This window comes from Anabrus simplex, chromosome 2 (assembly GCF_040414725.1).
Source record: "Anabrus simplex isolate iqAnaSimp1 chromosome 2, ASM4041472v1, whole genome shotgun sequence".
Classification (NCBI taxonomy): Eukaryota; Metazoa; Arthropoda; class Insecta; order Orthoptera; family Tettigoniidae; genus Anabrus; species Anabrus simplex.
In genome coordinates this window covers 85795917-85809321 of record NC_090266.1, presented here as the reverse complement: position 1 = coordinate 85809321, position 13405 = coordinate 85795917, and the positions used below count along the sequence as shown (strand labels likewise).

Genomic DNA, 13405 nt, shown 5'->3' with positions numbered 1-13405 from the left:
AACAAGAACAAATAGATTAGCTACAACACAAAAATTAACAAGGGATATCTAAAAAAAGAAATGTCTATCAATAAATGCAAAAATAAAATACTACAACACAGTTATAAAACCGGAAGCTATATATGCAGCAGAAACACTTTTTCGCCTGAATAAACAATCAAAGACTGACAGACCTCAGAAAATGGAAAGGAGGATTGGAAGAACCTGCTTCAACAAAAAATACCAGAAAGATGGACAGTCACGGATAATACCTAACAAAGTCGTGTACAAAGAGCTAGAACCCATTACAGATACTATGCGTAAGAGAAGACTGGGATTCTTTGGACATATCATGAGGATCAAGGATTCGAGACTTCTGAAACAACTAGTACAACACAATTTCGTCTCAAAAAATACCATAACAGGATGTAAATGGATCAGAGAAGTAAGAGAGAATCTGAAGGAAATAGGCCTTACAAAAGAAGACACCACAAATAAGATAAAATTGAATACAAAACTCAAGAATACAAACCTCCGCTTTACCCTTGCATGAAAAAACCAACAACACGCATATTTTCAACTGAGGAAAGGGCACGAAGATCGGAGCATCTGAAGAAGTACTGGGAGGACCGCAAAGCCTGAACAATCCCTTCAAAGAGACCTGAACGATGGACTGACTAAAGTGATCCTATGTGGTCATAAAATAATAATAATAATAATACGAAGAAGAAGAAGAAGTGGTATGTTCCGAGCTGACAGTGGAGAGATGGCGTGGAATGACATTAGTAGACAAATAAGTTTGAGTGGTGTCTTTAAAAGTAGGAAAGATCACAAGATGAAGATAAAGTTGGAATTCAAGAGAACAAACTGGGGCAAATATTCATTTATAGGAAGGGGAGTTAGGGATTGGAAAAACTTACCAAGAGAAATCTTCAATAAATTTCCAGTTTCTTTACAATCATTTAAGAAAAGGATAGGAAAACAACACATAGGTCAATTGATTGACTGATTGATTTAATTCCAGTTTACTATTGATAATATGGTACATATTGAAATAATAACAGAATTTTCATTCGATGTTTTTTCTTTTTGCTAGTTGCTTTACGTCGCACCGACACAGATAGGTCTTATGGCGACGATGGGACAGGGAAGGGCTGGGAGTGGGAAGGAAGCGGCCGTGGCCTTAATTAAGGTACAGCCCCAGCATTTGCCTGGTGTGAAAATGGGAAACCACGGAAAACCATCTTCAGGGCTGCCGACAGTGGGGTTCGAACCTACTATCTTCCGAATACTGGATACTGGCCGCACTTAAGCGACTGCAGCTATGGAGCTCGGTAATGTTATATTTGGTATGCATGATGGCTACAGGGCCTACAATGTATAAAAAGATGTTTGAAAAGTAAATCCTTTTGCAGGGTACTGAAGTCAGTTAAACAGGTCTGATGTGATTTGTGATTAGGTAATGAAAGCTTTGTATTTTTATATGGAAAGGATTCTACTTCCACTGAACAAAATTTTATAAAACACAATACAGCATAGCATTTATTGAGAATGTTGCATACATTCCATTACATTTAAAAAATGTGAAAGAGATATTACTACATGCATAAATGCACTAACAATTTGAATTTATAAACTGAACAAAAGTTCCTAAACTAACATTTATTCAGAAGAACAAATTATAACAATAAAACACAGCCAACCAAATCTCCCAGGTGGAGGATAATATATCTTGACAAAAGCTTCCAAATCCCAAAATTTTTATTTAAAAAATATAACAAAAAAGTACCATTTAAATAAAGACCAAAAACTTGGCACAAGATCATAACTTCCTACTGTATTTTAAAAACTGAATTTCATAAACATGTATAGAGCATTTATGAATAATATCATTATCGATGTAATTATTATTGCCACTCCTGAGGCCATTCTTTTTATAACTTTGGTATTTTGTAATTCTGATTTAATTACTTTCAATGTAAACCAGACCAGGCCTTTCTTCAAAAAAATAGTATCAAGGGAAGATCCATGATGTTAACCATACTGGTGACAAAAAAATAAAAGTATCTAAACAAGAATGAAAATGACAGTAAAACAGAACATAAAGCTGCTTGACATGAAAAGTCAATAAACAGTGGATACTGAGCCTCTTCATGAATGTAATTCAATTTATCTATGCTATACTATCCGAACTTTGTAAAGACACAGCAAACAATGAATTCACTGGTGTTATACCTTTGCTGAATACCTCTATCTTGCAGACAATCTTTCAAAATTCTATTTTGAGTTAAAATAATGCACAGCATTTATTGATGGGTCATTAAACACTGGAATGTAATCTGCAGAGGTTTATCTAGTCAATGTTTTTTTAAAAAAATAGCTCTACCATTTGTTTAAAAGATTTCTACTAAATCATTACTAAAAATTTATAAATAGATCTTTCATTAATTTGGCCACCATAGGATCTAAAAATCTATGATATATTTAACTTATCAAAAGAAAATTATTTATGATGCTAAGGTACTGATGGTACTGTATAACTTCTTTGTAAACCTGAATGGGAAATAGAAACACTATCAACACCAGAGCCAATGTAACTTAACTACCATTTCTATGCAAACTTTTCCTCTTCTTCCCTAGGTCCCAGACTGATGTAAATGTTATAAATTGATGTAAAACTAATCACAACTACTTAGTGTTGTGGGGTGGTGTAATTTTGTTGGTAACCATGTCCTGCACCACCAACTTCCAGAGACTGAGCACTGTCTATGCTGTAGCCAGTTATGCTATCCGGACTTTGTAAAGATGCAGCATACAGAGGATTCACTGGCGTTGTACCATTATCGAACTGGGTGCTATCGTACACACTATTATTCTGAAAACAAAGAATATTACATTATGAGGCAGGTTCTGATTGGTGCCATGTTGTATTTCACATCTCAAACACAGAATATTCACTCAGTTTTCTATATCAATCACTAAAATCCTTTGAAGAATTCAGTAATAAACCTCGATGTTATTTATGACAGTATGATGATAATGGCGACGACGATAGCGATGGAGGCCCATGCCGGTGCTTCTGATATGCTGGTTCAAGAAAGCGGTAGGATCGGGACCTAGGTACATGGGATTAAAGATCTTCTGAAATGAGTGAGAAGACGACCTGGCGAAAAGTGGTCCAAAGAGCAAAGAACTGGATTCTCTACTAAGAATAATGTATTTTAGTGTACCATTTGCCACCGAGGTAGACACCTCATTTGCAAATAAAGAGATTTTGATTTGATTTGATTTGAAGGAGTACTGGAAATCCAGAAAGTCTGACAAGTGGTAACCATGGTCCTAAGTGGCTGAAATGATATGTTAAAAAGTACATCCACTGCTGAGCAAGAAAGCACAAAACTTCAAGCGCTCTTTATTACAACCTTGCATAACCATAAAACACCATTTTAGAAACAAAAGCCATTGGTACAGTCTAATTTATTATTAGAATGGTCCTTCTACAAGCCACTGCAATGGTACTCTTGGTCACAAAACAGGACCTAGGACACCCAGTAACACGTGTTACAAACTTTTTGACCAATAACAGCTATCATCCTATCTGGCAAGGTGACAATTAAGGTCTCAATGTCATTGTATGTGACTGCATCTCATCCACCATGAAGAAGTACCCTAAGCTCAGTCTGAGTTTGAAAAACTTGTCGATTAACAGTATGTCCGAGCATGTCTCGCAATTGCTCAATTAGACTGACATCAAAGCTACAAGCTGGCCAGTCGAGAGGAACTACTCTGGTGTCCTTATGAACAATGACACACAGTAAGCAGAAGAACATTTATTATCATACATAAAAACAAAGCGTTCTCCATTGTGAGAGGAAAAGAAATGATGTGTTCAAGAAGAACCTTCCCGATGTACCAAGATGCAGTGTGGGCTCCATTTTAAATAGACACCAGCTCAGTACAGCCACGAGAATGCTGTTGTGCCTTGAAATAATACAGCTATGTAACAATCTTGTTCGAGAAATACTGATCCGCAGCACATGTATAACTTAAAACGAAAATTTGCTGATATACTTCATGCAATACCAAACCATAGATGATAAAACCTTTTTGGTCAGAGTTCTAAGCTGAAATATATCACATAGCAGTTTTTCTAGGTGCAACGACAAAATGCTTTCTCCATACGCTGTTCTTACTGAGAAGGTACAGGCAGCATAATGCTCCCCACGTATTTCCCACATTCTCTCCCTTTTATCCAGAGATCTGAACTGAACCTCAATTCACTGGTGAAGAGGACATAGCTCCATTGCTACTGTGCCCAGTTTTTATGTTCTTGAGCAAATCACAAATCCAATGCTGATATACCTCAGGGCCCGTGAAAAGGTATCCACTCTCCAATTCTGATGCAATGCACTTCCTCAAGGTGATTTCTAACCTCCACAGCTGTAACATGGCATCTCTTAGCTTTTTTCTTTTTTTGTGGAAGCCATTTCTTTTCAGTTTTTAACTCTTGTTAATTTAGAACGGTTAGGTTTTTCATTCTGTCAAAACAACTTTATGAATAAATAAACTTCAGAAAATACATGAAAAGGAAAACATATAACAACAGATTTTACCTGAAAGAAGATCAATTAGGTTCCATTTTAATTAAGTTGTTTCTCTTTTTCCGTATTTGGAATGGAAACTGAAGGAGAAGAAAACCAAGGAAGAATACTAGGAAAAAATAAGATTGAACATGCCAAGAGATAATACAAAATCATAAGAGGAGGAATGGGAAAGGTTCAAGAAGACATTCGTAAAAGCTGCAGAGGAAGTTCGAGGGAAAACCTGTCGTAGGTATGACATCCTAACTGGTATAAAAACCTTCAATTATTGTGTTTGGTATATTTCGGTCATATTTTATTAAATGCTAAATTAACTTTTATTAAATGTTAAATATGACTAATACAGGGTTTCCCTGTAAATAAGTATTATAAATTTGTATAACCTCAAATACGTATTGTGTTTAGGTTTAACCTCAAAATCTATATAGTCGAAAGCAGTAGAAAACTCTATAATGTTTGTATATTACATTTATTCTAGAGCCTCCGTGGCTCAGACGGCAGCGCGTCGGCCTCTCACCGCTGGATACCGTGGTTCAAATCCCGGTGACTCCATGTGAGATTTGTGCTGGACAAAGCGGAGGCGGGACAGGTTTTTCTCCGGGTACTCCGGTTTTCCCTGTCATCTTTCATTCCAGCAACACTCTCCATTATCATTTCATAGCATTTATCACTCATTAATAAATCACCTTGGGAGTGGCGACCCCATTGTAATAACAGCCTATATATGTTTCATTCATTCCATCCCTGACCCGGTCAAAGACTGGAAAACAGGTTGTAGGTTTTCATTTTCATTACATTTATTCTACTATAATTTGGTATATATGAAGGGTTCTGGAAACTTGCTGTAAGGTTTATTATCCAGATACATGTAGAGACATTCGGAATGTTGGAGAGATTTCCATGTGTATTGATAAACAGTAACGAAAGTTCGAGTACTCCATTCGACTAGCTGGTCGATCGATGTATCGAGTGTGTTCCATTAGAGTGTTGTAAGAACACTTCCAGAAATCGATAATTCTAGACAGTTGATCGAACAGTATATATATCAAGCTGTCAGTCAGTGAGTCAGTCAGGTTGGACTTGAAGGTAAGTGTTGGACTCAGAGTGACTGTTGGGCTCCGAGGTTGAGTCGGTGAGGTTTGTGGTTTTTTTTTATTTTATTTTTTTTAATTTTTTTTTTTGCTAGTGGCTTTACGTTGCACCAACATAGATAGGTGGAAGGAAATGGCTGTGGCCTTAATTAAGGTACAGCCCCAGCATTTGCCTGGTGTGAAAACGGGAAACCATAGAAAACCATCTTCAGGGCTGCCGACAGTGGGGTTTGAACCCACTACCTCCAGAATACTGGACACTGGCCGCACTTAAGCGACTGCAGCTATCGAGATCGGTGTCGGTAAGTTCAAGAGAGCGTATGTTATAGCACGCAAGTCAGTGTTGTTGCTCTTCATTGTAGTATAACGTACCACACAGAAGCACATGAGATGCTGTCAGTTGGTACAATTTTTTTTTTACATATATTCACAAATTAACACACACACAACCTTAATCACAGTATCACAACAAAACACTGCACTTCGAGAATATCAACAAAGCTACCATTATTAAAAACAACTGCCAACATTTCAATATGGAGGTTACAATTTTGAAACACAGTTGAAAACAGATGACTGCGTATTTCAATATGGAGACTGCAAATACTGCATGTCAGCCCAGGATATATACTTGCCACACCATAACTCTACTAAACAACAACTAACTTTTTCCGTCAAGATCGTCCAATTATCTATGTGCCTGGCCAGGCTTCTAGAAAGTTACATTACAAAATACATCTTCGTGAAAATTCTAGAGTGTGTAATACACACTTTACAATGGATGGAATATTCTCAAACGTTCTCGTCTCCTATTACCATTCTGGAAGTTACAGTGTGTTTTACAATTATGGATTACAATTTTTATATACAGGTATAACACTTCACAGCTATACATACAAGTAATAATAATAATAATTGTAAAATAATAATAATAATAATAATAATAATAATAATAATAATAATAATAATAATAATAATAATAATAATAATAATAATAATAATAATAATAATAATAATAATAATTCAAGCTCGATATCTGCATTAGTTACCCATGGGCGAGAGAATATTGTTTTCAAGTTATACCTGTTATCTCACTTGCATCAAGTAATGGAGGAGTTAATGACAAAAGTGGCAAGGAAAATTGGGGAAGAAAAAATGAAAGTGAGATGTTAGCAGATGACTTGTTAATCTGGGGAGAAAAGGAAGAGGATATCCAGGAACAGTTAAATGCATGGGAAGATGAGGTAGAACAATATGGAATGAAATTTAATGCCAAAAGTGCAAGATTATGATCACGATTGGAAAGAAAGAGAGACATACGAGAGGGAAAATGCTTGGAGGGGAGCAGCTTACAAAGGAAGAGTATTTCAAGTACCAGGGAAGTATCACAGAGGAAAGTAGAAGAAATGATAAGGAAATAATTGAGCAAGGAAGACAAGCAGGAGCATTTCAGAAAAGCAACAGAAGCCTGATTTGGAGCAAGGATGCCCCTCATAGAAGCAAAATAGTGATATACAGGACGTACTATGTATACTATGTACCTGTTCTGACGTATGCAGCAGAAATTTGGGTAACGAGGCAGAGAGCCATGACTAGGACACAAGCAAGTGAAATTAAATTTCTGAGAAGCAGCATAGGAGTGATAAGAATGGATACGATGAGAAATGAGAAGAGCCACTACACCACAGGATATAGGCATCTAGACTTAGATGAATCAATCAATCAATCAATCAATCAATCAATCAATCAATCAATCAATCAATCAATCAATCAATCAATCAATCAATCAATCAATCAATCAATCAATCAATCAATCAATCAATCACTACTGATCTGCATTTAGGGCAGTCGCCCAGGTGGCAGATTCCCTATCTGTTGTTTTCCTAGCCTTTTCTTAAATGATCGCAAAGAAATTGGAAAATTATTGAACATTTCCCTTGGTAAGTTATTCCAATCCCTAACTCACCTTCCTATAAACGAATATCGTATGGACACATGAAGAGAATGACAGAGGAAAGGATACCAAGGAATGGAGATAACAGTAAAACGACCAAGAAGAAGGCTAAAAGACAGGTGGATAACAGGAGTGAAAAAGTGTGTGCTGAGAAGAGGAGAGGACTAGGCAAGAGTGAAGAGGGAGAAATGGTGGGAAGATAAGAGGAGATGGAGAGGATTATGTTCCAAGCAGACCTGGCCAATAACTAGAAACTTCATATGATGATGATGATGATGATGATGGTGATGGTGATGATGATGATTCTTTCTTTCAGCTATAATTCTGTTATATGTTTTCCTTTTCCAGGAATTTTCTAAATTTTATGTATTCATAAATTAGTTTTGACAGTCTGATGACCTTGATGGTTAAAATAATAAAATATGTATATAAAAAATATATTTTAGCACCCGTAGATTCTTAAATCGGTCATTTCTCACCCTTGTAGACTTTGGATGACTAGATCCAGGCTTGTTACGGAAAATGGGGTGCTCCTGATGATTTCTTACTGCCCTGTATAACACTTGTTGGTAATGTTATCAGGACATCTGCAATATAACAGAAGCTGGGTCCATCACCAATTAGTGCTACAGCAATTGCTGCATCTTCTGGACTCAAAGTTATCTTGGATAAAACTCTCTTTTACAAATCATAATCAAAACTGAATGGAAAGCTTGTGCAATACATACAAAGACTGCCAAATACAGAGAACTGAACAACAACTAAGAATACAGACAACAAAGGACTGTGATGTTACTTGTTAGACATAAACTCAATTGGCACAAAGGGAGAACAAGAATGATTTTCATTCACTGCAAGTTTAATGTGTTCTATCTCATGAACAATGATGCCCTTCCTCTCTTCAGAGGTGTAATATAAGAATTATGAGGATATGTATCATTATAATACCATTACTGAACACCAAATTCTGCAAATCCAAGTGTTCTTTTGCTTGGCATATATGTTTTTAACATCCCTTTAACTGCCATATATACATCTAAGGGATGCCAGAATGGTGGAATATTGTCCTCAAAGTGTTTCATTAATATGCCAGTAAACCGAATTACACAGGTATATCATATTTAATTAATTGAAAATGTCAACTGACTAGGTCAGAATGTAATCATGGAACCCAAGTAAAAGACGTGAGCATTTAACCAAGTATGCCATACAGTCAGTGAAGCAACAAAAACCAATATCAACTGTATCAGATATTATACATACCGTCCGCCTATATCATTTTAAAAAATCATGTTAAATTGGAAAAACATGACACCCTAAAAATATTAAATTGTAGTACCACCTCGGTATCTCACAATAGTATTGACAAGTTCTTCCAAACCAACTTTATCTTTAAATACGAGGACTGGGGAAAAGTCATGGCAACTATGTTTTTTCTTGTAGATATGTGAACGGATCACAAACGTATATGTGTCGTGTGGAAGTTCTGCAGGCATAGTGTGTATGCAGAACAACAGATGGTTCTGTGATAGCTGGTAGTAGCGCAGCGAGGGCTGTGAAATTGGTCAGTTGGTGAGTGTCGTGCGAGATGGAAGTAACCCGTGTTAGCACTGCGCTTACATCAAAATAGCCGTTCTCCAAGGGAGAAATGCGATGGAATGTCACAGTGAATTAGTGGAAGCCCTTGGGAATAATGCCCCACCATACCGTACAGTAGCAAGGTGGGTAGGAAAGTTTCAGCAGGGATGTGTGTCAACCAGTGATGAGCAAGGTTCGGGATGACCCGTCAGTGCGGGGACGACGTGGTACGTGCCATCATCGAGCAGCTGCTGGATGAAGACAGACGATGGACGCCACTGGAGTTAGAGAGGGCAAATGGCATCGAGAAACACACCGTCCACAGGATATTGCATAATGAGTTGCAACAGCGCAAAATCGCATCACGGTGGGTACCGCATGCACTAACGGAAGTTCAAAGGTGGGTGCGCTATGCAATATGTTCCAACCACCATACAACGCTGGCAACAGGACGGCGATCAATTCTTGTCACGAATAATCGCCATTGATGAATTTTGGGCCAGGGCATACGAACCAGAACTGAAACGTCAGTCCACGGAGTGGCAACATGTTGGATCGCCAAGGAGGCAGAAGGTCCGTCAGAATCCTTCCCCAGTCAAATTGATGGTGATCATCGCATATGACGTCATAGGTGTCATTGTTTGCCACTTTGTTCCACATGGCAGAACAGTGACCGCACAGTACTACAAGGACTTCCTGGTGCGAAAGGTACAATGTGGTGTTCGGGATAAATGTCCGGATCTTGTGGACACTGCAATAATCCTGCACAACAATGCAAAACCACATAAAGCAGAGTGTGTAGGGCAGCTACTGCGACGTTGGGGATGGGAAGAATTGGAGCACCCACTGTACTCTCCCGACATTTCGCCCTGTGACTTTGATCTCATTCGAAAGATTAAGGAACCACTACGTGGTAGGTGGTTTGCAACACAAGAGGACATTGCTAATGCTGTGCACCAACAGGTGACCCGATTCACACATGGTGCAGCAAATGCTGAGGCAGATGGTATTCAGCGCCTCCCTCATCGTTGGCAGCGTGTGGTGTCAGTAGCAGGGGACTACTTTGAGGGTCTTTAGGCCCAGGTTTGTCATGTCAACTTTATGTGTACTGTGTTATCATTCTTTGCTATTCATTGTCCACACATGTAGTTAACACCTTGTCCTTTTGTCTGTATATGTCACATTTTCCAACCGGACTGGTATCTTCAAGGGAAAAAAAAAAAAATAGTTGCCATGACTTTTGCCCCAACCCTCGTACTAAGTCAAAACGGGGAAGAAAATAGGAGCGGGGAAAGGTAGGAGGGAAAAATGTACTTCAAACTAATACCAGATCAAACCTATATTTCTAGACGAATGTGAATATCTGGACAATAACTAAAGAGTACAGTTCACTCAGTAGTACAGAATTCTAATCTGAGGTGAGTGTTCAAATGTTGCTCCCTAATTCTACTATAGTATGACACTTCAATCATATTATCAAAAATTTACCTACACTATGAACAGAGCCCCTACTTTGTGGTGAATTCAAATTCTCCAAAGCAGTATTTAAAACACACAGCTGGTGGTGGTGGTGGTGGTGGTAAAGTTTTGTTGTACTGTTCTTTAATAACTGACCTCAGAATGTGACAAAATTCATGAAGAAAGACATCAGGCATGGTTAAAATTTCAAACACACAAAACAGAAGAAAGTGCAACCAACCTCAAAAATATCAGGAAAATGTTCACACAAATTATAAGGCAAACCAAGAGACAATCACAGAAAGATCTAATCAACTCAATAGAAGAAAACTACCACAAAACCAATTCCAGAGACTTTTACAAAATGTTTGGAAGACAAGTACAAAAATTTGCCCCTCCCACATTAATGCTGAAAAGTGAGGATGGAAGAACAACACATAATGACAAGGAAAACGCCGAAATCATGGCAAAAGCATTCATTAAACTTTTGAATTGTGAAGAACCCCAGGTACTTTTAGCAATTAATACAGACACGCCCATCAAAACCCCGCCCGAACTCATAAATCCCCCGCTAGAGAGAAGAATCATTAGAACATGCATCGACAAATCGTACCAAAAAGATGGACACTGGAGAGTAGCTTCTAATGAAACAGTCTACAAGGAAATAGAACCAGTAATGAGCTCAATCAGGAAGAAACGCATTTCATTTTTTGGACATCTAATCAGGACACCACAGAACAGGATCATCAGGAGAATAATAGAAAAATTATGAAACAATAAGTGCAACATTAAGTGGATTACAGAAATCAAGGAAGATATGGATGAACTACAAATTACAGTGGAAGACCTAAGAAACAAAACCAACAAAATCAAGAAACTCACAGACAAACAAACCAGACTGCAAATCAGAATCAACAAACAGACAATAGGAAGGGTGATTTCCGATGAAGAAAGAAGGATAAGATCAGAGAGAATGAAGAAGTACTGGGCTGACAGGAAACTAAAAAATTATTTGTATAAAGTTGGCTAGAGTGGTCCAATGAAGGCCATAAAATGTAAATAAACAACTGAGCATAAATAAACGTAACTGAAAATTTACATTTTATCACCAAAATACAACCATTTCATTGTTTAATTGACAAAGTTTTAATCCACCTACTCAATACTATACAATAACTGTAATTCCTAAGTTCATAACCTTGGACATTTCATTGTTTCCAGATTATCATAGCAGAGGCTAGTTTGCCTGTTTGAGGGAATCCCTCCAAACACAAAAAACATTATCTCACTGTCTACATTTGTTGCAGAAAACCATATGGCTTCAAACTGCAAACAACTCATAATCCCCAGACATTACTTCCTGCATTTTCAAAAACAACTTTTGTTCCTATTTGTAGTGCAATATAGCCTCACTAAAATCTTGTTTTGAAATTCTTTTAAGCAGTGGTATCATATTTTGATGTTTTACAATGTTACTGCTATCTGGTTTAGCGGAAACACATCAGATCTCCATGCTGAATCAAAATAAATATTATACCGGTAAAAATCCGAATTTTGCAGCAATTATGGTGCATATTCCACTCTTTGTTTACAAAAATTTTCATTTCAGATTTGTGTGGGTCGGATGTATAGGACACTATGTCCGTTTTTGGCCAAAATGAGATTATTGGCACAATCATATGGGTTTCTTGTCCTCTACCCAGAGATATACAATACTATGTCCTACATCAAAATATTGGCAGAGTTACGGTGCTGTTAAATAACACCAAGTCCAAACCATCTAGACATAGTGTTGTATACTTCTACACAATCTGGACATAGTGCTGAATACTTCTGCATGGTCTGGTGGAGTTAGCATGAACTAAGGTTAGTCCAGTCAGTTTTACATGTGATTTGACATCGTTATCTTGCATGTGTGTTCGGTAAGAATTATGAATCCAAACTCCCGTGGTTACAAAATTATGAAGTTACTTAAAGGCAGTAATAGTACTGCCTCAATAGGTAGGCTACAATGTTTTCTACAGTTTTTATATTAGTTAATAATGTGGTTGGAAACATAACTTATAAGGCATTTGTATTTCAACAGATAGGGAACCATTATATTGGCAATGAAGAAGAGGTGCAGGAGAGCATTCGAGTTACAGTGAACAGGATGATTCCAATTGTGACAAAACTTATGAACCTTCAAGTGGGGCAAGTTCTGGTTCAGATTATAATAACGGTGTACGTAACACCAGCCTGAGAAGATATTCTGGCAAAAGTAATTGTATGTGATATACATTACATTTAGTGTCCTTATGTAAATTGTTTTGTATCACGTACAGATTTGTCACAAGTATGTCTCGTGTATGCTAATGGAGCTTCGTTGTTGTAAATGAGGTTTGGATTGGTTGAATAGAATACAGATCTGAGAGAAAATATTGTATGTGCTCTGTTTTGGAGGGGAGTAGGTAATCATACAGGAACATCAGAAGAACAATTAGAACAGTTGCAGTTCGCACATGCGCAATGTCAGACAAGGTCAAAATGCCCAGATCGCGTTTCTCCGTAATCTGAGAGGAGAATATGAGAACGTGTGTCACACCTTTGTCTACAAGTTACAACGTGCATTTGAAGTTGATTGAATGAATAAGTGAGTTAGTTTGTATTAAAATGGCAAGTGGCAGTGATGTTCGGAGGCAAAAATATGTGAAGAAACCCAACTCTTTCTGTTATATATATGGTCAGTATACAATTAGAGGCCA

The 13405-nt window shown here is 37.5% G+C and overlaps 1 protein-coding gene across 1 annotated transcript in view; it reads right to left on the bottom strand.

Annotated features, from left to right (window-relative positions):
• Window positions 1-1499: 1499 nt before the first annotated feature.
• Window positions 1500-13405, bottom strand: part of LOC136863850 (transmembrane protein adipocyte-associated 1 homolog) — a 312496-nt gene continuing 300590 nt past the window's right edge. The window contains exon 8 of the mRNA XM_067140184.2: window positions 1500-2854. Within this exon, the coding sequence (XP_066996285.2) occupies window positions 2672-2854 (183 nt within the window). The 3' untranslated portion in view covers window positions 1500-2671. The remainder of the gene's footprint in view (window positions 2855-13405) is intronic.